Source organism: Sesamum indicum, linkage group LG15 (genome assembly GCF_000512975.1).
Source record: "Sesamum indicum cultivar Zhongzhi No. 13 linkage group LG15, S_indicum_v1.0, whole genome shotgun sequence".
NCBI classification, from domain to species: Eukaryota; Viridiplantae; Streptophyta; class Magnoliopsida; order Lamiales; family Pedaliaceae; genus Sesamum; species Sesamum indicum.
The window spans coordinates 1,127,066-1,150,220 of record NC_026159.1 but is presented as its reverse complement, the minus strand read 5'-3'; the positions used below and the strand labels follow the sequence as shown (position 1 = coordinate 1,150,220).

Below are 23,155 nucleotides of genomic sequence, written 5' to 3'. Positions count from 1 at the left end.
GGGGGGCCCCGAGGGGGCCAGGCAGGCGGGGGGGGGGGGGGGGGGCGTGCGAGAGCCCGTAACGGTAAAAATCCAAAAATATTAGATATAATTTCTCAAATTACATAGGATTCTGAGAAACATTAAATATAGTACCCCTCAAATCACATACACTATGTTTGTTTTTTTTTCAAGTTATTTTTGGGATAAGTCAAAATATATCCAATGTTTGCCATTATACAAAACACCCAAATACTGTTTTGACATGACTACATACATATTATACACACTTATATAAATAAATATATAAAAAAAGACATAATTTGATAATGAACAATAATTTTTATCTTCTAAAAAACATAACAAAACACTCCAAAAATAAATCTAAATATTATGATAGAGTTCAGTACTCTTGACGAAACAAATATTATATATATATAATTATACCAAATTTTATCTCCATAATATAATTGTTAGAAACCAAAATGTTCATCTCATAATTGGCGCCTTTTTATAGTGGTTGGGCAGTTGGTCTATAGTTCTTGGAATAGTGCAGGCATTGGCAGGACCCCAACTTCTCAACGGTCAGGTTGCATTTCTTTGTTAGTTTGAAAATAATTTGACAAAATTAAGAAAGAGAATGATGATTGAGATTGTTGGACCCACGGAAAGCAAATGTCTCATCCTCTGCCTCTCCTCCGCATATCCCGCAGCACTCTGATGACAGAAAGAAGAAGTGACAAGAAGAAAATCTTTGACCCTTCCTTTTTCCTCTTTTCTCTTTCCTTTGCCACCTCTCCAAAAAACAAGCTCTGTTCTTTACAAACGCTTTCTCTCTCTCCCTCTCTCTCTCTCTCTCTCTCTCTACTTTTCTGGGCTATTTCTTTTTTAACCAAGAGCAGTGCGCAAGATGTTCCAGGGGTGTTTTTAATCTCACCCCTCCGGCATTGGCCCATTTCCCATCTGGGTCTGTTCGGGTTTCCGCGGCATCGGATCCCTTGGATGGGTTTTAGTGGGACATGGGTTGTGTAAGCTCCAAAAAGGCAAGGTCGCAATCACCTGCATTTGATGATGTCTCCTCCTGCTCAGCAAGTGCAGGCCGGAGCAGTAGGCCGGGCCGTCTCGCGTCCTCCGGCTCGGTGCATGTCCAGGCAGCATTGGGATCATTGGAGAAAATAAAGGAAGAGCCCGAGAGGGAGAAGGATGTGGAGGATGTTGATGAGGAATTAAGGAAAAACGGGCTAAACGTTGATGATAATTTGGGGGATTTGAGGGCCGGAAAGAGATCAACTTCTCAGAAGAAGTCCGTTTTTAGCATTAAATTTGGGAGGCCGGCGGAAGGCGAGCATGTGACGGCAGGGTGGCCGGCCTGGCTCACTGCTGTGGCTGGTGAAGCCATTGAGGGATGGGAGCCATTGAAATCAGACGCATTTGAAAGATTAGAAAAGGTAATTCTCATTTCTTTTGTTAAGAGAACACATGAGTAGTAGTTTAATAATAGAATGGCACCTTTTTGCCTCTCCCATGATTCTGAGGTGCTTGTGTATTTTCTTGATGTTTTGATTGATTCTGTGGCTGGTTTACACAAAAAGTTTGGGACTTGTATTTCCTGGATGGTCTTCCACATATTAGGAAAGTGAAAACTGTTGAAGGCAAATTATGAGTTTGAGAAGCATGCTCAGTTAGACATCATTGAAGGTGAGTGTAATTCAGAGTTTGGTAAGATTTGAGGCTGTCTCTAGGTAAGAAAGTTTATTGGTAAGATCTGCTCAATCTCAAGGGATTACACTAACATTGTACCTTGCGAGTGCTCATAGAAAATGGCAACAATGTGTATCCTCGTCCCCTGAGAAAATTATAGCTAGTAGGATAATTCAAGTACTTCGATGATAGAATATACTATACCTCTCATAGATTGAACCTGATCCGGATTATCTTCCATGTCTGTACATGCGTAGATTGGACAAGGTACATACAGCACTGTATACCGTGCACGTGAGCTGAATACCGGTAAGATGGTTGCTGTGAAGAAAGTTCGATTTGACAATTTTCAACCGGAGAGTGTCAGATTCATGGCGCGTGAAATTCTGATTCTGCGCAAGCTTGACCATCCAAATATCATGAAACTGCAGGGTATCATTACGTCTCGCTTATCATGTAGTATATACCTGGTTTTCGATTACATGGAACATGACCTCGCTGGCTTGTTATCATGTCCCGACATAAAATTCACTGATTCACAGGTTTGTTTACCTCCGTCATTTTAGACAATCACAATGGCATATAGCTATCTTGCTTTGTCATGTCTTAAAATGCTGTTTCCTAAGGTGAGTTTCTCTTCTGGAAGTAGATAAAATGCTATATGCAACAGCTATTGAGTGCAGTAGAGCATTGCCACTCACGAGGTATAATGCATCGAGATATTAAATCCTCCAATATCTTAGTAAATAACGAAGGAATTTTGAAGATAGCGGATTTTGGTCTCGCTAACTTCACGAGGCCCAAGAACAAGCAACCTCTGACCAGTCGAGTGGTGACGTTATGGTACAGACCTCCTGAACTCCTTTTGGGGTCGACGAATTATGCAGAATCAGTTGATCTCTGGAGTGTTGGTTGTGTTTTTGCTGAACTTTTTATGGGAAGGCCTCTCTTGAAAGCCAGAACTGAGGTTAGAACATTCTTAGAATTTGCATGTTATAATTGATCTGTCGTCTCTGTCTATATTTCCTTGTGTTGACATTGTGACCAACAGCGCTGGAATTTCTTCTTGCATCTGCAGGTAGAACAGTTGCATAAAATCTTCAAACTTTGTGGTTCTCCACCAGATGATTACTGGAAAAGATCTAAGCTTCCTCTAGCAGCTATGTTCAAACCCCAGCAACCTTATGAAAGTACACTTCGAGAAAGATGCAAAGAGTTCCCAAAAAGTGCAGTTAGCCTCATTGAAACGTTCCTTTCCGTCGAACCTCACAAGCGAGGAACTGCTGCTTCTGCTCTGGAATCTGAGGTTAGGTTCGATAGAATATGAACAGACAGGTTTTCCTTAATTGATCTTATAATTCAATAAGCCAGAGAAATCCTCCTATGCAGTCAAAGATTTAATTCATATTGGCTTCTTAATCTATGATATGTATATTGTTCAATATATGTCTGAACTTTCCCATTTTGCAGTACTTCACTACAAAACCATATGCATGTGATCCATCAAGTTTGCCAAAGTACCCACCCAACAAAGAGATTGATGCGAAAATCCGTGAAGATGCAAAAAGGTCGACTGTCTTTGTTCTTCTACTTCAATATATACATCTTCATTTGGTTTCGAATGCAACTGTAGAACATAGATGCAGATGGTGTCAAGTATTCGGGACGCACATAATTATTTGGGATTGTCCGCTGTTTAGGATTTAGTAATGGGAATAGAGGAGTTCATATGGATTTCTGCAAGTCTTTCTGTATCCGTCACACCGCTATTGAATAAATGAAGTATCAATATTTCAGGAAGAAAAGCAGTGCCATCACTCGGGCAGAAGGAGGTCCAAGAAATCCAAGAAGGGCCCGCAAGACTTTGCAAGAATCAACCGACTTCTGTAAAGTGATCCCAGCTGAGGTTCTCTCTCTCTCTCTCTCTCTCTCTCTCTCTCTGTGTGTTGACAATGCGAAAATTTCAAACCCACTGAGTATTCCACTTGTTTTCTTGAAGGAGGTTGACAATGCACAAGTAGCTCGTAGGAACCACGGTGTCAGCACTAACGCATATAGAAAAAAAGGTGGTGTCGAGACTCGGACGTCACTTAAGCCATCCTACGACACAAAGTCAGATGCTTCCCAGGGTTCCCAGACAACACAGGTATCTCAAGGAACCAGCATTCATTCCCTCCCTGCGCAAGTGACAACATCAAACAGTTTTGCATGGGCCAAAAGGCGAAAGCAGCCAGATGTATTCACAAGGCTACACAGTCAACCCACTCAATCAAGTAATCAAAAATCCATTGCCTTAGAGCCATCCAATATACTGCACGTGCACGACACACTGGAACCAGATGGGCAACAAAATCATGATTATTCAGGCAGAATCTCTGGTGCTGAGACTGCCAGGCGTCCCACTCGTAGAGAACAAGCACAGCTGCGTAGGCCGGAGTCTTTTGATTCATCTGATATATACGAGCCTCAAGAGTTACCAGAGGTAAGCCAACTAGCCTGCATTGATCAGAGGAAGCAGCCTCCTAATAGCTCTTGACGCACTGAATTTTACTTTGTCTTTGTGATTTTAATAGGATTATGGCAATAAGAAGAAATGCCGGGTTGGATACTCAGGAACATTAACATCTCAAGAAATAGCTGCAAGACAGCACGACCTACCTCGTCAAGTTCATAGATCGCGCTTTTACATAGGTAATCGTCTTAACAACCCATCCAAAAGATTTACATCCTGTCATCAGCATTAAGGCAGGACTCCTTTCTTACCCAAACACAGTTTCATAAGAATGACCACTTACGCTACATTTCTGCAGATTAATGACTCCAAAGTTGTAAGATCGCTTGTCCTGCTCATGGATGAATGCATGCTACATAAACTTTGTGAACAGTTTTGCTTCGACTGCTGAAAGTCTTTCAGACTTCCAAGAAGCTCTAACTATATATTGTGCTGGAGTTTTTTCGAGCTTTGCGACGATTCTATACAGAATAGTGCAGACAGAAAAAAGAGTTTTCTGCAACACATAACTCCACAGTTATGAAGAATTTTGAGTGCATCCAGCAGTGTCGTAATAGGGATAGGCCAAATCTTTCAAATTGTAACACAAGAATTCCTCTGGCCGGATACCACATTCTTTTTGTATTTTTTTTCCTACTATCTTTTTTCTTTTAACAATTTTTTTTGCTTTTTTTGCAGTTTCTCTCAGCAATTAATTAATTATTTTTAAGTAAGATATTACTGCAAGAACCAGCCATTTAACGTTTTTGTTGATTTTTGGCTCACACTTGCATTAATTAATTGTAAGAAAACTAATTTTGAATTAATCAATTTTAGTAATAATAATTATGTCATGTAAATTCATAATCTCATAACCGAATATACAAATGTAAAATTATAACTAAGTTCTAAGACGTATCATATTATCAAGATTAATGAGGAAATTAAAAGAATATTTGATGAACATAATGAGTAATTATACAAAGAATAATTACATTCGAATTAAAAATTATAGCTTTTATGAAAAGCCGATTCTGATAGTATTTATCCCAAAAGTATTGAAAATGAGGCCGAACGACGTAGAAGAAATGCGTTCGAACACAAAGCGTAAATTTGAGTTGGCCTCGTGAATCGCAAGGTGAAAGTGAAATAGACACTTTTGCTCTATTTGAGAAGCCATGAGTGATTATCCTGCGTAGTGGCTCTATTCCACCTCCATACCTAAAGGAGTCATTATATACAGGTGAAAATTCTGAAATAGAGATCGGATCAAATCAATCAAATTAATAAATGTATTACACTTGTCATGCACATTAAGCTAAATTCATGCCACTGGATTTGACGGAGAAGAGAAAACACTACAAAAGTTCAAATTCTATTTGAATCTGAGAGAAAGCAAAACAACTACACAAACGATGAAAACATATATATTCGATTGATTTAGTGTTACATTAACATGTTCTAATCCAGTAAAGAAAATTTTCTGAAAAAAGTAAGAAAAAAATATTCAGAATACGCAGAAAATTCTTTCTTTCGGGAGCTGAAAACAGACAAGAAAAATTGTAAACATGAAACTGAAACCCTAGAAAAACATTATTGCTTCCCCATTGCTTAGATTTGAAGAAGTTAGAAAAACAAAAAACAAGAAATGAAGAAGAATATAGGGCAATCCCCTCGCTTTAGGCTGCAAATCTAAGGCAGCAAAGCGGCCATGGAGTCCCCGATTGGATTGATGTGCGCCGATCGCACCAAGTGCGCCACGATTTAAACAGAAACCTCTCCCGTGGAATACCACGCCACCCCTTCTTTCACGAGGGAAGCGCTCGGCCTACGGCGCTGCTTTGCTTTCTCTACTATTCTGTCCTGCCTTTATATCACTCAAGCCCTAACCCCCCGACTTCCTCAATTGCCCTCATATTTTACTTATTCCCATATGTATCCCCAACCCCCATAGAGAGCTTCTAAAAAATATGACTAACTGCAAATCTTCTCCAATATTTTTATCATTTTTTATATTATTAAATGCATTCAATGTAACGTAGAAATATTAATCTATATTGAATAAAATAGATGAAATTAATAGTTATAAGTATGCAAATAAAAACCATAGACATGGTATATTTTATCAGGAAAATGGATATGATAATTTTTAAATTTTCAATGTTTAATTAGTAAAAATGACATCAAAAAATGAAAAGAAATACAAAGAGGCTCAACTTTTCCATCAAACATCTTCCAATCTTGATGCTGATTTCAAGAATCAATGGAACAATATTTACATCTCCACATTGTCAGAGGCTACAGCTTAATACAACATGTTACATTTCAAGAATCGGATGAGTGAACATTTTTGTGTTAACAAGTCACTGAATCCAAGTGCTAAATCAATGTTATGCTCATACATTAGTAGATACTCTCAGTTCATCTGCTTCACAAATTGGCTGGGTCTGGAATTGCTTGGACCCGGAACACATCGGGAGCCCGTAAACCTTTTCTTGCTCATCAGTCATCGTGCCATCATTCATCGTCGATCCTGACGATATTGGGTATTTGTCCATGGTTGACGAAATCGATCTTGTTCAGTCGCACGCAACAGAGGACTTTCTCCGGTAGGTCTTCTGGCTTCTGTGCCTGTTTTATTGACAATGTAAGGGTACATATGTATAAAGGTTAAACCCACATGTGATGTATGTACATATGAAAGAATGTGTGCACCTGAATTGTCAATCCTAAATCCAGTATTCCAGTCGCCAAACGCTCTCGGAATGCTTCAAGTCCTTTTCTTGCTATGTAGCTGAAGCGATGAATGTCCAGGTCGATTTCAAAGTAATTAGGCCCCTGTAGAGAATTCATGATAATAATCCATATCATGTTAACAGCTAGACAACTCATAAAGTGACAAAGTTTTTGCTTATTCTGCGCAAGAACGAGGAAATAGTGCAGAGAATTAAAACAACTTAACCAGCTCTTAAGAATCATCGATAAAGATTCAACTAACCGCAACAAATGAGCAATGAAAGAAGAAGCAGATATTGCGCAAACATCCACAAAGGACTATTCAATTTTAGCAAAAAAGGTGTTTGTTCAGCACGTTCAAGTACAACAGCATAGTAAAAAATGTCTCACCTGATAAAACTCATGCTGAGGGCGGGAAAGAACTGGCTTTTCATTGTATGCGTTCAGAAGTTTTCTTTCAGTAGAACCCGAGACAAAATCTTCGGGGTTAACCATCCCAACCATGATTTTTAACCTTTCTCTGAAAGGAGCTGTTGAATCTTTAGCAAATCCTTTAATCTTTTCCACATCATCCTCGACCAATCTCTGCAGCAGAAAGATTGCTTTCTTAAACAACATGGCACTAACTAAAAACGGAACCCAATAATTGCTGTACTTATGTTCCATTTTTTGTAGGAACAGGTTAATGCATATATTCTATGATCCACACTGTAATAGGCCTCGGAGAAACAGTAATAGTCAAAATTATAGTTATCAGCATAAAAGTTCAACCAAAATTAATTTTTGCCCATACATGTGCTTGCGTGCATGCATACTTGCAGCTAGCATTAGTTGGCTACTGCAGTAACAGGTAACTAGAAACCTGGTATGTTATACCTTGATACTCTCTTGGAATTGAGGAGATATGTCCTTCTCAAAACTGTCAGAAAGTCGAAAATATAGTACAAGACTCAGGCCCTCTCCATCAGTATCACCAAGAAAAATGGGCGGTGGATAAGTGGGCAGCTGACACAAGACAAATAAATGGGACAGGCAATTGTCAGACGATATACTTCTCTTAGGCGAAATTAAGACATCTGAAAAAATGCTAGAGGTTACCTGAATGTTGACAATTAGTAGTGGTGGCACTTTCCCATCTGCTTTTACAGAAGGTAGCTCAAGGCGTTGTGCAATGTGGTTGATCTTTCTTTTAGATGCAAACAGATCTACACCAATTGGAGTGTAAGGAGAGACATTTGGTGCAGGACATTTTTTCTTATCTCTGCAATACCAAATTGTTAGGCAATCGACAATGCAAAAGCAGGATGCATGTACCAGAATAACTTGAAATTTTCTTTCATGGACGACATATAGGGCTGACAGCATACTTAAAGTAGTTTTCCCCACGGAGCTTAAAGGTTGAGGGCTGAATCTCAGACCAAGTTCCAGAAGTCGGCTTCTCCTCAGTACAGCAAGGGATCATTAGTCCGGCTCTGGGACGATATATATACTTTGTTGATGCACCTGAATTGACCGATGTTATTCTCAATTCAGGGTAAGGTTAATATTTAACAAAGAGGGGATCGCATTCTATATGGACACAATACCTAAAAGATGCTCACAGCATTCATTTGTTTCTTCTCCATCAACAGACTTCCTCTTAAAAGATAGCCGGATAACAGTTGATTTCTTTCTTTGAGATTGTGTTCCCGCACTAACTGCACTGTTGATCTTATCATTAAAACTTACAGAAGGAACCAGCCGAGGTAAGACTGACTTAAATAACTTCTCTGAAGCTTTCTCCTCATGATCATTTCTGTCATCTTTCACTCCATTAAAACTCACATAGGACCGGTCTAAGTTTTTCTTCCTCTTGGTACCCAACTCCTCACTCATCACTAAACCTGGAAGTTCTTTTACTTGGTTAGATATAATGTAAATCCATTTGGCTCCTTGAGTCCATCTTTGCTCAAGAACAATTCTATCTTACCATTATCTATTTTCCGATTTTTTTCATAGTAGTCTTTGAAACTGCATTTGCTGTCCAAAATCTGTGGTGGAGTCTCATACTGAAGCACTTGACCATTTGCGACGTTGGGGTAGGAATCTACAGGAGAAGATGAGAAAGTTATAGATATGTTACAGCTGAATTTAAGACTTGTTAAAAGAAGCATACTTTGTTTGAGAAAACCAGCTTAATTCATAAAAGCATCAAATGAGCCATCTAGGTTTTCTAATTTTTATTATATGTGTACTGTGTTTTTGGCAGCTTGTTATCCTAATGTGCAAGTCCCTTCTGAGTGTTAGACAATCATCAGATTCTAACACATGCAATCATAAATCCGTTAGTTAGAAAATTAAACCCATGGGATTTGAACCATAGCAAATATTGGTCATTTTAGATAAAATTAGGCTCCACAGCACATGAAGATATATACTTAAATAAGTAGTGTCACTGCATCAAACTCCCCAGCTAGAATAGCAACATATAGATCTGCAAGCCATTTATTCTCGAGCAATAGATAATTGTTCACTCTACTTGTGTAGGTCTTCAACGGCTTCTTTCAGCATTGTAATATATTAGGAGTTCACACGCCTGTTATTTGATTAGATGTCAATGTCTCATACAAGTTAATTCCCATGATATGTGTCTTAATAGGATCTAAGATTTGTGAAAGAAAATAGACCAAAAATAAATACTGATGGAGCACAAAATTTAGTGGAATGCGTCAATTACAATTTGTATACATTTAGAGCATGACTAACAACAAAAAGTTAAATGATGGCAGATAACAATAACTATGGGTATTGACTTGTCATACATCGAGGCTAGATCCGCAATTCTTTTCTAAAAACTTGGAGTAATTAAGTTTTCCATCTACATAATTCACTGAAATGAGAAAAGAAAAATGGAAAGATGCTGGTATTTTGATGTTCTTACCTCCATGAACACTACTAAACTCCTCATCTGAGTCAGAATCTAGTATGCTGAGTGTGTCAAACCATGCTTCGTCGTTGCAAATTCCTGCAAGTACAAAAATATCTTCTATCATGTTCAATTTGATCAAGCTCATAGTCCCTAGAGAATGAAGTACAGAAATTTTCTCTACACTAAGATTCGTTATACTTGAGTACTTCTTTGACTCATGAAAAACAAAGTACAAGGTTGTAAAGACCAGAGTAGATGAGAATTTAGCAAAAAACTGTTGTATCCTTTTTTCCTCAACAAACAATATACCCAGAAAAATATGGTGCCAAACAAAAATCATTTAATATGTATTCCTGTATGATGAGATTATCGAAGGGTTTTGCTTTCATAAAAGAGTGATATTTCATTTGCATTGACTATGAGGTATGATTCATGACACTCTGGCCTACTCCATGTATCTGAACTTTTAAGAGCAGATAATATATACCATTAGCATCAATCTGGCCATGGTGCCATTGCAACTGAGAGGGATGGAATGTGGAATTGGAGACTTCGGATCTTCTGCTCGTGGTAGTTGATTGAAGAAGCTCTCCAACAGACAAATCTGAGACTCGAGCTCCTGCGTCATTATTCCTTATTCTAATTCCATCTGTAGCTGAAGATGGAAGGTGCTTCTTGGAGCGACCACGGCGCCGCCTCCTTGCTTTAACAATTTTTAATGGTTTATGCGGTAAAGCTGGTGTTGATACACAACCACCCATAATGACTACTCAGTCTCTAAACCTCTGCAACAACATATAAGACGTCACCATTTGTTTCTAGAAGATGTTATCCCAAAATAACTAGTCCAAATAACTATGTATGCCAAATTCTAAAGTTCCAAAAATTCAAATGCAATGAATTGTCAATGGAAGGATGAGGAAACTTGTATTTAAGATTTTCAGCTGCCAACATTATTTCCTAAACAGGCACGTATAATAACATGATAATTAGAATAATACTGGAAAGTTTCTCTAATTTTCGAGATGAGTTCCATCAAAACTGAGAAACATTTTAGTAAAACGGCAGAAGAGAGGGGTATCCTGTCTGGGTTTTTCTTCATCTGCTCCAGCTTTTATCCCAAGAGGAATATGTGTCTCTACACACACACACATATGATGCATTCTGGTTCACATTGGCATACCTTATCATGATTTTTCAAGAGCATTGCTGTGATTGCAACTAGTAAGGTCTGCTTTTATAATGGTTGCACAAGAATTCTTCCAGAACCTTTTCAGCTCAAAGATTCATAAATTTCAAGCTCCACTCCTCCTTAGGACCTGCCTGGACATCAAGAGCGCAAAAGACTTGTGAGTTGAATCTGGAAGGGGTTCAGAATTGATAACTCGACATCACATCTATTAAAAACAATGCGTTCCCAAAAGACTAAACTTATCAGTGGCAAACTTTGTTTTTTCAAGACATAAAAAGATAAAGTTAAACAGCTCCATGTGATCACATAAAACAAGACGCAGAAAAAGTAATCTTGAAACAACACATGCAGGTGTAATGACCTACACAGACCTCTTCTGAAAATGCCAATAAAAGAAAAAAGAAGAATGGGGAGAAAATGACCTCGGAAGGTTCACTTTCATGCATCAATCGAAAGAAAAAGATATTGTACGATACGAAGAAGAAGATGATCCATATGGGTCCGCATCAAATGAGCAATTCAAGACAAATCAGAAAGAAAAAGTTCAAAAGCAAGTGTGTGGATGTGCCTCTGTTTCAATGCAATACAAACAAACACTACATAACCAAATGCCCATTACCAAGAACAATATAAAAACAACAACACGGAGGCAGATGCAACGGCAAACTGAAACGTGTAGGACGAATCCACATTCCATTTCAGACAAGAAGCAGAACATATCAGATATCATCCAATGTTTACCTAAATAAAAAAGCATAAATCCGACTCAAAAAGCTGTAAATTGCCAACTGATGACTCATATTCTCCTGAAAAAAACAATTTAATATCATCCCGAAATCTAAAACAATTCCTTACAGGAAACTTCTGGGAAATGCAGCTCATCATATTAAAAACACCACACAGAAACACCCACCACCCACCCCAATCTCAACAGAAAAAACACAATCATAACAACAGATACATTGCACAAGCACAATACATACACACAGAGACGCACGTGTAAGTGCGTGTATCTATGCAAGAACAATGAAAGGGACCTGGAGAAAAAGGCTTTTGAGGGTAGAGGGAGAAGTGGGTCCGCCGTTGTCGGGTCCGATTTGCAATTCCACACCCTTTTCTTCTTTTTTCGAACACCAATCCTTCTTTATGTTTCCTATTCCTGAAAATTTTATCTTTCATGGATTTCTCAGTGCGCCTAAGGTGATACATATAAATAATATATATATATACACACACACACACACACACAAAGAAGAAAATAAAGGAAGATGGGGAGGAGCAATCAGCGTACATTGCTCTGTTTTTTAATTGGGATGTTCCGCCACTTTCTCCTCCTCGCTATTATGGCTGGTGGGATAAACTTCTTTACTCTTCTACACATGTTGTCTTTTTTAATAATGTCTTCAAATCAATTCTCCCTCTTTCTGTTCTTCAATGATAATACATTACACTATTCATGAGAGTAAAAATATTATTTGGTATTCTAATAATAAATTCAAATAAAGTTCCTCCCATGCTACAATGTGGCTTGAAATAATTGTCACATAATGATTCTTGTTCCGATTTTATTACATTCAAATCCATAATATTTTTATGATGAGGTCTCAACATATTCAGTCAAAATAAGTCATCGTCGATTCAAAAATAACTCGTTTTAGATATAATTATACCTATTTTTGACATTTTAGACAAATGCACGACAAAAAATAGATTAAAATTGGAGAAGGAAATTTCTAAGACTTCACCAACCAACCTAGTCCATTGCCTTTAGAGTCAACTCTTTGATTTTCATGGATGCATTGACTTGTCACCATCTATTTTTTTATTTTCAAAAGTAGTTTTTGGTTCAATTTTCAAAATTTTTTGAAAGTGGATGGAATATTGTAGGGAATGATTTTGAGGGGAGAAAAACAGATCATGTGATGGACAAGCAATTAGGAATCTCAATGCTAAAATTTATGTCATATGTGACACTAATTAGCCAACAATGCAATAACTATGCCATGTGATGAACCCCACTTCAATTATTACTCCATTAATGTTCTATTGCATTTTTGCACTTATATTAATAGTAATCAAATGAATTATTATACTATATTTGGTTTATGCTATAAAATTTTATTTGAATCGGATTTCAATGTCAACATTTCACGTGACTCGAGAAATTAATATATATATATTTTTTTACAAAATTAACTTGTGGTATTATGTTGGTCATAAAGTCTGCATTAACTAAATAAAAATAATGTAAACACAGAAGCAATTTTGTAGCATATTGTATGGAAATTTTAGTATTATAAAATTAATTATGGAATTTTAATGAATTATTATACTATATTTGGTTTATGCTATAAAATTTTATTTGAATCGGATTTCAATGTCAACATTTCACGTGACTCGAGAAATTAATATATATATATTTTTTTACAAAATTAACTTGTGGTATTATGTTGGTCATAAAGTCTGCATTAACTAAATAAAAATAATGTAAACACAGAAGCAATTTTGTAGCATATTGTATGGAAATTTTAGTATTATAAAATTAATTATGGAGTGTTAATTAGGAATTAAGTGGAGGGTGCAGGTGCACCAAATATGGGTAGGATGGGATTCCAATGTTTTGTTTCTACATTGTTGTCAGGTTTTTGGATTCTCTTTCACTGTTCAAACTTTGAAAGTTCATTGTACAGAGCAGTGCAGTGGCGACAGTGAATGATTGCAAATCAAGGACGCTTTTGATTGATTTGATGTAATCTTGTACATTTCGTGATTTCTGTTTAGCAATTTTGGGCAATCGACATGTGCGCTTTTACTTTAAATCAATTCCCTTTTTCATTTTACAGCACTTCATAATTTGCTTTTTTCCTTTTTTTTTTTTTAATTATAGAATTTCTTAAAATATTTTTTATTTTAAAAAATGAAACACATACGTTAAGTATAATAAAAATAAAAAAGAAAAAAGAGAAAGAAGCAAAAGGGCCCATAATGGGTTAGATATGAGGGCCCATTAAAGCAGGGAGAACGGCCCATACTTGGGAAAGCTATGAAAATCTGATCCAATTCTCTTACTCCCGCATCGTTCATACTCGGCTGTCGTGTAGTTGGGGTGGTGGCAGCTGTGAATTTCCACTTCTATGTAAGTTCATCAGGATCTTTGCTGATTGATTTGATCTCAAGTTTTGATGTATTTGGGGATTGATGTGCGTCTTCGTGGAGCAATGATGGATTTTTGGAATCTTGTGAAATTTAATGTTGATACGTGCCGGATTTTGATCTGGAAATGAGCGGAATTTTGAATTTGTTCCATGGAAAAGGTGATGTGGCCTTGTGGATAGCGATTGTTTTCGGGGGGAGGTTGTTTATGATTGGAAGGACCGAGTTCATAATTAGTGATTGTTTAAAAGCTGCGGCAAGTTTTTCATCAGATTCACCTGATTTCAAGTAATTATACTACTGTAAATTGGGATGTTTAGGGATTTGACTGTTGATTTTAGTGTCAACATATGGTGTTGATGTAAATGGAATTGGAGCGTTTATATCATATTTTAAAATCTGTGCTTTTGGAACTATAAAAGTTTTGCTAAATCACCAGCTCCTTGGCTGATTTCTTTGTATGAAGTTTCTGAAAAGTGGTGGACGAGTGGATACTTTGAGTGTCAGTATTTTCTTACTTAAAATTTTCCCAACAAGGAATTGTAGCAATTTGAATGGTGATGCTTTTGCAAGAATGTCAAGGTTCACATTTGAATTCGTTTTCACGACAGGCTTCTCTTTATATCGTTTGATGTTTAAGTTTAGGCATCAATATGTACTGCAGGTTTTTTTGCTTAATCCTGCTCTAATTAGTCCATCTCTGTTTTCTGTTGAAGCTTCTGTTGATCTGTTCAACTATTCAAGCACGGCATGTTATGAGTCATTTGGCATTTCTGTAACTGAGACATGTAGTTGAATAACATGGAATCTAAACGAAAATATCCACTGTAGTCGTCTTTCGGTGGACGGAGAGGATTCTTATGATGGCTGCAGCCAATGGCGGCAGGACACCTAGAACTTATTTTAAAGTTCCTGGGAACTGGATTCTCCTCCCAGTTTTCACTGGTCCCCTATCACATGGGAGGAGAGTTGTCCCTGGCATGTCTGGCCTTTAGACTAGGATTTCTCACCTTCATGCCTGGTATCCCAAGGACTCTTGTTCCAATTATCGTTTACATGTCTTAAACTGTTAGTTAAAGACTGATCAACTTTGTATATAGACTGTTCTATGTGGAGCCTCTTCTAAATTAATGCATATAGGCTCCACTACTTTGTTTTGAAATTCTTCATTCGGATGACTTTGTATTCCCATGAACCTCCTTTGGCTCCAACACAGCTTCTCAAAATACACCGTATGTACATATGGTTGCTGATAATTGGCCTGAGTTATCGACATCCGTTTTCTTTTCCTGCTATGAAGTAGAACAGATTACTGATTCTCTTATTCCCTCAATTTTTATACAGACTCTTGCTAAAATGTGCTGCAGGCTTCTTGAGACACGAATTGGCTACTATTCAACGTTTCTGCTGGTTTAACGCGTCCAGGCCGTGACTTTTGGTTCGACTTTTCATTCAGGTGTATTGGCTTAAAGCTTCCCTGTGAAGAATTTGCCTGCTTTATGTTCCACTTGTTGTATAGCTATACTACCAGAATTTGTATATTCTCTTGTTAAGTGCAGCTGAAGATCAGTGCTGTATGTCTGTGCAAGTGTTCTATTCTGATTGATTCTCTTAAAGTATTAGAATTTAACTAAAAAAGTGGTGTTCTTGCCATTTTGGAGATAGCATCAAAGGCAAATAATGGGAATATGAAAAGAAGAATGTGTGAGATAATCAGGAGGATTAGAGATAAGGGAACAACTTACCTAAAAGAAAACAGTAGCCTACAAAGTGAACTTATCCCTTTCCCTTCACATGCCTGATTCAGAAATTTCCTTGATTTATTGATCATTCTTGCCACTATTCTAATAATTTCAGGAGTCCTTTTGTATTTATGCAATAAATAAATAAATGAAGAAATAAGAGCAAAAACCGCATGAGAGATTTTCAAGTGTTAGAAGACTGTTTTATGTCCAATTCAAGACAAAGACTAATTGCTCTATAGTTTGGCAATGCCATGTTCATGCAGGTCAATGATGGTGTCATCTATTAATTTAATTTTTTATTTTCAAATATATTCATATTTAGAATTAAATTCAAAAAACGTCAAACTTAATTTATTTTTAATTGAATTCATTTTAATTAAATTGCGATGAGTAGAGATCGAGTAAGCTGATATTTAAAAAATATTATAATCTATCCATGCTAATTAAATTGATGTTCAAATAGTATTTTACCCAAAAGAAAAGTGTTCAAATTTAATTCACATATCCTCAGCAATAGAATAGAACCTAAATGAATTTATAGCCCCAAAATTCAAAATTGTAATACAATAAGTCACTATCACGCAATTATGCTTGAACAATAATAGAAGAAGAGAGGAGGTAAAATTGTGGGATGATGTCGGAGACTGCCCCTTTTTCATTGTTTGGAAATATATATGTATATATGTGATAGTTTCCAGGGCAACAACATTGGCAAGGAATCAACTTTGGTTTCCTCCAAAACAGGTAAAAAACGGAAACCAAATACATTCTCAGTAACGCAATTTTTGGAAAAAGAATTTAATCCAAATCGGATTTTATCGAATTTAAACTAATTATACGACAAATATAATATATTTATTATATGATTAGTAAATATTTAAAAAAATGATCAGTCATAATATATTTTACTTACTTTATGATTGATTTGATTTAATCAAATCTAATTTACATAAAAAATTTCGTCCAATAATTGCATTTCCATCCACCCACACATTAATACTACTCTTCCAATTCCTTAACCCATATTTTTCCAACATCAATCATCACTAATTAATTTTAATTTAAACTTTATTATAGCAAATAAACCAATTAATTACAAATTAAGCTCCACAACTCAAAGGGTTTTCTTTCTTTTTTTTTTTTGTAAAAAAAACAATTAATTAATAAAGCAAAAAGGGTGGGGCGCTTCGCTTTCACCATCATCATCATCATCATCTCCTCCTCAACCTGCATTGGAGGAGTTCCATCAACCCGCATACACGTCACTCACACTGAATCATCTCTCTTCAATTTTCTTCAACTTTTACTATTTTGTTTTGCCCCTTTCCCCGTCAGCCTTTTATATAGCATCTTCACAGTTTCAAAGATTCTGCTGCGGGGCGTCGTCCTTTTTTTCTTTTTTTGGTTTCTGTTGTAAGTTTCGATATCGTGATTTCTGTGTATTCGGGAGTTTATTGGAGAATTTGATTGCTATTGGAATTGAAGTTATGTGATTAAAGAATGGGGTTTTATTTTAGTTTGGTTTGGTTTTCACGAGTTCCGCAGATCTGTATTGGGGATAAGTGGTGTGAGTTTATGGATTCATTGCATTTGTAATTTTGCGGAAATTGAGGGTTGATTGTAAAGATTTGAGCTTTAGGGCGCGGTGTCGAGTTTTTTTCTTTTAAGAATTTTTGTACGGAATTAGCAGTTTGTGATGAATTAGTTTTTTTGTGATTCTTGGTTTGTGATTGCGGCGTTGTTGTAGGCTTTGACTTTTAAATTTGCTATTCGTCGTTTAATTTGCTTGCGAATGTTATTTTTCTGAGGGGAGCTTTATGTTTTGAACTGTCAAAAAAGAGGGACTTCCATAGGTCGTCTGGATTAAAATTCACATTCTTGCTGAAGTTCACTGAGCATGTTGAATGAGAACTTTGTTTGCCTTATATAATTTTGAGCTTAGTGGTACCTTGCTGGCTTTTATTTCAGCCAAAATAACTTCTTGTGTGAACCTTATACACATCAAATAAGTGTATCCATCTGCAATGACCACTGCTTAGATTTTACCGATTTCTCCTGGTGGGTCCTCTCAGTGGCGGGTCTTTGTGTGATGACTGTTATTGTTCTGAATTATTATTGAAGCTCATTGCAATCAATTTTGACATGCATATGTATGTGATGCTTTTGGCTGTCATTTATTCTTTATAGTCATGCATGTTTCTACATTACATACCTTGCTTTAATTATCTCCAATCATATGTATTTAGGATCATGGATGGAACAATCCAAGATGGTAGTAGTGTGGATTCATTCCTGCGGAACTACAAGCTTGGAAAGACTCTTGGGATTGGTTCATTCGGGAAAGTTAAAATTGCTGAGCATGCGTTGACAGGGCACAAAGTTGCTGTTAAGATCCTCAACCGTAAGAAAATAAAGAATATGGATATGGAAGAGAAAGGTCGGTCAAGTGCTTATGCTATAAATGTTCATATTACCATATGTAATACCGTTTATAAACCCATATAGTCTATTACCTAGTCTGCATCTCCTGTCTTTCTTCTGTCGATTTTATTCTTTTTCCGGATGAATTAGTCTAAATACCATTGTTCAGCATTCTAAAAGTGAAAATATTATGTGTTTACTTTCTTCTGGTACATTATCCTGAGCAGCAACTATTTCCTTCCGTATTTGTATGCTTCAGTTATTACTTGCATCACTAATGTTATCAGTTATCCATGATTCACATACTCTTTCATGGTATAAAATCTACCTTGGTTTCGCTAGGTGCCATAAAATCTGTGAAATATTTCTGAGAAAGGCTCATGATATTTAATTTACCATTCTGGCATAGCTGTTTACGAGACTCCAAGTATCAGGTGATGTTTTGCCTCAATATATTTTTAATGTCCTTGAAATAGCTCCAAGTATAATTAACCTCAAAAGATTTATTGGAACTAACTACTGAAAATTGAGGCATCACTGCCAAGTGGCCAAAGACATGGTGTTATCTTCTAAAATATTTAATCTACTGCTGTCTAGTTGCCTTGTTATGTATAATAATCCGACAGCTGCATTTATATTCATGTCATGTGGATCTTCTGCTTCTAGAAATGCAAATTAGCTTAATCAAGCTTGGTTATTAGACCTTTCTGAATTTCTTTAAGAGTCGGTTGGTTCTTGCAGTTAGAAGAGAGATCAAAATTTTGAGATTGTTTATGCATCCTCACATCATACGTCTGTATGAGGTTGTGGAGACCCATTCTGACATATACGTTGTGATGGAATATGTGAAGTCCGGTGAGTTGTTTGATTATATAGTGGAGAAGGGTAGGTTACATGAGGAGGAAGCACGCATGTTTTTTCAACAGGTAGGATGCTTTTTATTCAAGCTGTTTCTTTCACCTAAAGTAAGTATATCAATGTCTTTGTAGCACTGGTGATTGCAGATAATATCTGGAGTGGAGTATTGCCATAGAAACATGGTGGTTCACAGAGATCTCAAGCCCGAGAACTTGCTTTTGGATTCTAAGCACAATGTCAAGATTGCTGATTTTGGTCTGAGTAATATCATGCGTGACGGTCATTTTCTGAAGACAAGTTGTGGAAGCCCCAACTATGCTGCTCCAGAGGTATGCTTTGAATGTAGCAGTGGCAATCATGAGCTATACATGTACCCAGAATTAGAAGAAATGTGTATTGAGGCAATTTTATACGCTTGAAAAATGGGCTATAAAAGCATTCAATATGTATTTCATCTGTAGGTTATATCTGGTAAATTGTATGCGGGGCCTGAAGTGGATGTATGGAGCTGTGGTGTGATTCTCTATGCACTTCTCTGTGGCACCCTTCCCTTTGATGATGAAAATATTCCCAACCTGTTTAAAAAAATAAAGGTATCTTCTTATTAATTTATTTCAAATCTTGTCTTTTAACTTGCTCTCTTGTCTTCTCTATGTTTGAAAGTTTAGTTGATAAAGTTGATCTAAAATTTGCTGGATTTTCCATGTCATAATTATTGCAGGAGTTGTTTACCACTGCAGTTTTATCTTTTAAAGGGTTGTAAGTGCATTAGTGGGAGCACAACTTTATGTTAATGTGGATCTGGCTGTTAGCACCTATGAACTGTAAAATTGCCTCTTATTATTCAGACTAGCTTAAATTAGACCCTTATGAGTTGAGTGGCTTTAGGTAATTTATTCACAATTTAATCCTTATGAGCTTACTGGCCAAGTTTGAGGCAAGTTAAGAAATTCGGCTCTTGAATTCTTATAGGATTTGGCTTGTCTCACTCTCAGCTGAATTCTATGAGCTTGGGACTAGCTACCTGCAGCTGATCTCAGTTGCTAAGGGCTATATACTGCCATAGAAGTTGGACACCCCCCCACCCCGGCCAATTGAACTGAAATGTGGTTTGGAAGTATTTTAATGTTTCACACAATTGTTTGCCGGCATTTAATTCTGAACTCAATAGTTAATTCATCAGTATTCCTTGCCTCCTGTATATAAATTCATTGATAACCCTAGTAAATACCTTCAAATGAAAGGATAACATTCAGATATTTTTGAACCACTTTTTTTTATTCTCTAGGGTGGAATATACACACTGCCCAGTCATTTATCTGCTGGAGCAAGAGATCTGATTCCCAGGATGCTTATAGTTGATCCTATGAAACGAATGACTATTCCTGAGATTCGTGCACACCCCTGGTTCCAAGCTCACCTGCCCCGGTATTTGGCTGTGCCGCCACCAGATACAACGCAGCAAGCTAAAAAGGTTTGTGAAAATTTTCTATGCAATATCTAGATGTTCATAATTGATGGATAAAGTCTAAAGCTCTGGTAGCCCATTCTAGGAGCATAATACAAAAGTCTGAATATGCATTCCAGTTCTTCGCATGTGCATCTGGTGGTTCTCTTATATTAGCGTTTTTTGCCCTTTATATTCTTTTATCTTTTCTGTAGATATGCCCCCTCAGGTGGTTCTTATTGCTCATCTAAATTTGGCAGACCCCTACACATTATTGGATCTGATTCTTGGTGCTAGGAATCATTCCTACAGTTTCACTTTGTAACAAGTAAAACCTCTCTTTATTAATTCAAGAAAGGTTGTCATGTGCAGATTGATGAAGATATTCTTCAGGAAGTGATTAAGATGGGATTTGACAGGACTGCCCTTGTTGATTCTCTTAGAAACAGGGTTCAAAATGAGGTAAATTTTGCACTGGATCATGTCAATATTAATGTTGAAGTTTTTTCTCATTTGTTGGCTGTTTTTCAGGGTACTGTTACTTACTATCTGCTGCTTGACAATCGATTTCGTGTTTCCAATGGCTACCTAGGAGCTGAATTTCAGGAGACGATGGTATGCCTTTTAGTTTCATATGTGAATAGAAAGCAGTACTTTATTATACTTACTAAAGAAGAGCACGTTCTTTTTATATTATTTCCCGTGATCCAGACAATTTCTGTATTGTGGATCCTGTAGTTTGTGTCATTCTGGTTTTCCATTTTCTGATATTCATGCATCATCATAGTTGATTGATATTTCACACATGCAAAATTCTGGCATTGTTACATGTTTGTTCGGATCCTATCTCTGTAGGAATTTGGGTATAATCGCAATATGAGTGAGACCGTAGCATCTCCTGTTGGGCAGCGGTTTCCTGGAGTCATTGACTATCAGCAATTTGGAGGAAGGCAGTTTCCAGCAGATAGGAAATGGGCACTTGGACTCCAGGTTAGTTGTCTGCTTTCTAATACATTGAGATGAGGATATAAATTTGAGCTATCTGAGCTTGTCTGGGAAGATATGAGCTAATTGGCATAGTTTAAACGGTTGGTTTAAAGTCTTTGCATGTGCTGAGCATGAATATACTGTGTATTTTGGATATTCGATCACTATATATGTTCATGTCTTATGTTTGCGTTTAAAATTGATTAAATGTATTATACATTTAAAAATAATATTTTGCCTTCCATTAGAGCAGCCTCTTGCTGGTAGTGGTAGTTATTTGTATTCATTTGGCTTTTTTGATAGTCTCGAGCCCATCCTCGTGAGATAATGACCGAAGTTCTCAAAGCTCTGCAAGAATTGAATGTTTCCTGGAAAAAGATTGGGCAGTACAACATGAAATGCAGATGGGCTCCTTGCAGTCCTAGTCACCATGAAGGAATGCTTAACAACTCCATGCATGATAATAATTATTTTGGAGATGAATCCGCCATCATCGAGAATGATGGTAATGTGAGGCCCCAAAATGTGGTGAAGTTTGAAGTGCAGGTAATAATTTTGATAATGCATTTTATTTTCATTACTGTGGGTTTGTATATACCAAGTAGTTGTGTAAGAAATATGCCAACGCATGATATTAAAATGTTCAAGAACATACAGGTGCTGGTCATTGTTTATTGGCTCCCTGCCAATTGGTTGTTGGTTAACCTGTTTAATTTTATTTCAGCTTTACAAAACTCGTGAAGACAAATATTTGCTCGATCTGCAGCGTGTTCAGGGGCCGCAGTTCCTGTTTCTTGATCTTTGTGCCGCATTCCTTGCTCAGCTTCGCGTTCTCTGATCTGGACTTCTATGCCAAACTAGTTTTAATGTGCGTGGAAAGTTAGGAGTTGATGCTGTATATAATTATTATTGTTAGCTAAGATCTAAGTCTCCCTTCTTAGAGATGAATGCCGCTGATAATTTTGTCGACTCACTCTGAGTTGGCCTTTGCGACATGTTCTCACTTCTCTTCCGTAACTGTAACTTTTCTTCTGCTCTTGTAAGATATTGAGGAACTTCATCAAACCCTTATATCTGATGGTTAATATGAGCCAGCTGCAGTTTGCTAGATGCAGCAAGTCATTAATCAAAGATATTATCTTATGTCTTGCTGCTAATCTAGATCTTGCAGTGCGTGGTAGAATTTGTTGTGTTTCTTGTTAGTTAAATCCATTCATACATTTTTTTCTTAAATATGGAAATCTATTCATACATACTCCCATCTTTGTCATCGCAACGTTGTGTGTGTGTGAGAGAGAGAGAGAGTGACATATATTGTAATTCTGAAGATAGGTATGTTAGATGGAATTCAGGAGATAGTTTTATAAAATTGAAGTAGTTGTGTCTGATTTCTTCTTCAGTGTTTCATCTCTGTAAGAATGGTGTGTGGGTTCATTTTTACGGTTTATATGAAACGTCCCCATTTAGAACATGGACTTGTGGATTTGAGAAAAAAGAGAAGAGACATTATATTTGTTGGATTGTTTCTTCCCATTCT

At 36.9% G+C, this 23,155-nt stretch overlaps 3 protein-coding genes and 1 long non-coding RNA gene across 8 annotated transcripts; 3 read left to right on the top strand and 1 right to left on the bottom strand.

Moving 5' to 3' along the window:
- LOC105177283 (probable serine/threonine-protein kinase At1g54610) lies at nt 547–4,726 on the top strand. The gene is made up of 9 exons (XM_011100375.2): nt 547–1,427; nt 1,938–2,222; nt 2,330–2,647; nt 2,759–2,986; nt 3,151–3,248; nt 3,478–3,586; nt 3,680–4,162; nt 4,254–4,371; nt 4,491–4,726. Exons 1-9 carry the CDS (start codon nt 999–1,001, stop codon nt 4,493–4,495), a joined length of 2,073 nt encoding a protein of 690 aa, XP_011098677.1. The 5' UTR covers nt 547–998; the 3' UTR covers nt 4,496–4,726.
- Nucleotides 6,367–12,390, bottom strand: LOC105177282. Of its 3 annotated transcripts, XM_011100370.2 has the most exons (13): nt 12,299–12,390; nt 12,045–12,166; nt 10,999–11,138; nt 10,303–10,600; nt 9,828–9,911; nt 8,877–8,993; nt 8,494–8,790; nt 8,275–8,410; nt 8,006–8,168; nt 7,784–7,912; nt 7,298–7,492; nt 6,887–7,009; nt 6,367–6,802 (listed from the first exon to the last, which is right to left on the bottom strand). In XM_011100370.2, exons 4-13 carry the CDS (start codon nt 10,574–10,576, stop codon nt 6,689–6,691), a joined length of 1,632 nt encoding a protein of 543 aa, XP_011098672.1. In that variant the 5' UTR covers nt 10,577–10,600; nt 10,999–11,138; nt 12,045–12,166; nt 12,299–12,390; the 3' UTR covers nt 6,367–6,688. The 3 variants fall into 3 exon arrangements, with proteins under 3 accessions (XP_011098672.1, XP_011098671.1, XP_020554641.1); XM_011100369.2 differs by lacking the exon at nt 12,299–12,390 and having other exon boundaries at nt 12,045–12,283; XM_020698982.1 differs by lacking the exons at nt 12,045–12,166; nt 12,299–12,390 and adding an exon at nt 11,749–11,899.
- Nucleotides 13,998–15,798, top strand: LOC110013161. 2 transcript variants are annotated; one of them, XR_002288319.1, is made up of 2 exons: nt 13,998–14,448; nt 15,505–15,798. It is a non-coding gene; the product is annotated as an uncharacterized LOC110013161 (long non-coding RNA). The 2 variants fall into 2 exon arrangements; XR_002288320.1 differs by having other exon boundaries at nt 13,999–14,448; nt 15,528–15,798.
- LOC105177281 (SNF1-related protein kinase catalytic subunit alpha KIN10) lies at nt 17,095–22,819 on the top strand. 2 transcript variants are annotated; one of them, XM_011100368.2, is made up of 11 exons: nt 17,095–17,318; nt 18,152–18,342; nt 19,068–19,252; nt 19,331–19,513; nt 19,646–19,777; nt 20,473–20,658; nt 21,004–21,093; nt 21,163–21,246; nt 21,487–21,621; nt 21,922–22,164; nt 22,343–22,819. In XM_011100368.2, the coding sequence occupies exons 2-11, from the start codon at nt 18,156–18,158 to the stop codon at nt 22,454–22,456; spliced, it is 1,539 nt and encodes a 512-aa protein (XP_011098670.1). In that variant the 5' UTR covers nt 17,095–17,318; nt 18,152–18,155; the 3' UTR covers nt 22,457–22,819. The 2 variants fall into 2 exon arrangements, with proteins under 2 accessions (XP_011098670.1, XP_020554843.1); XM_020699184.1 differs by lacking the exon at nt 17,095–17,318 and adding an exon at nt 17,372–17,470.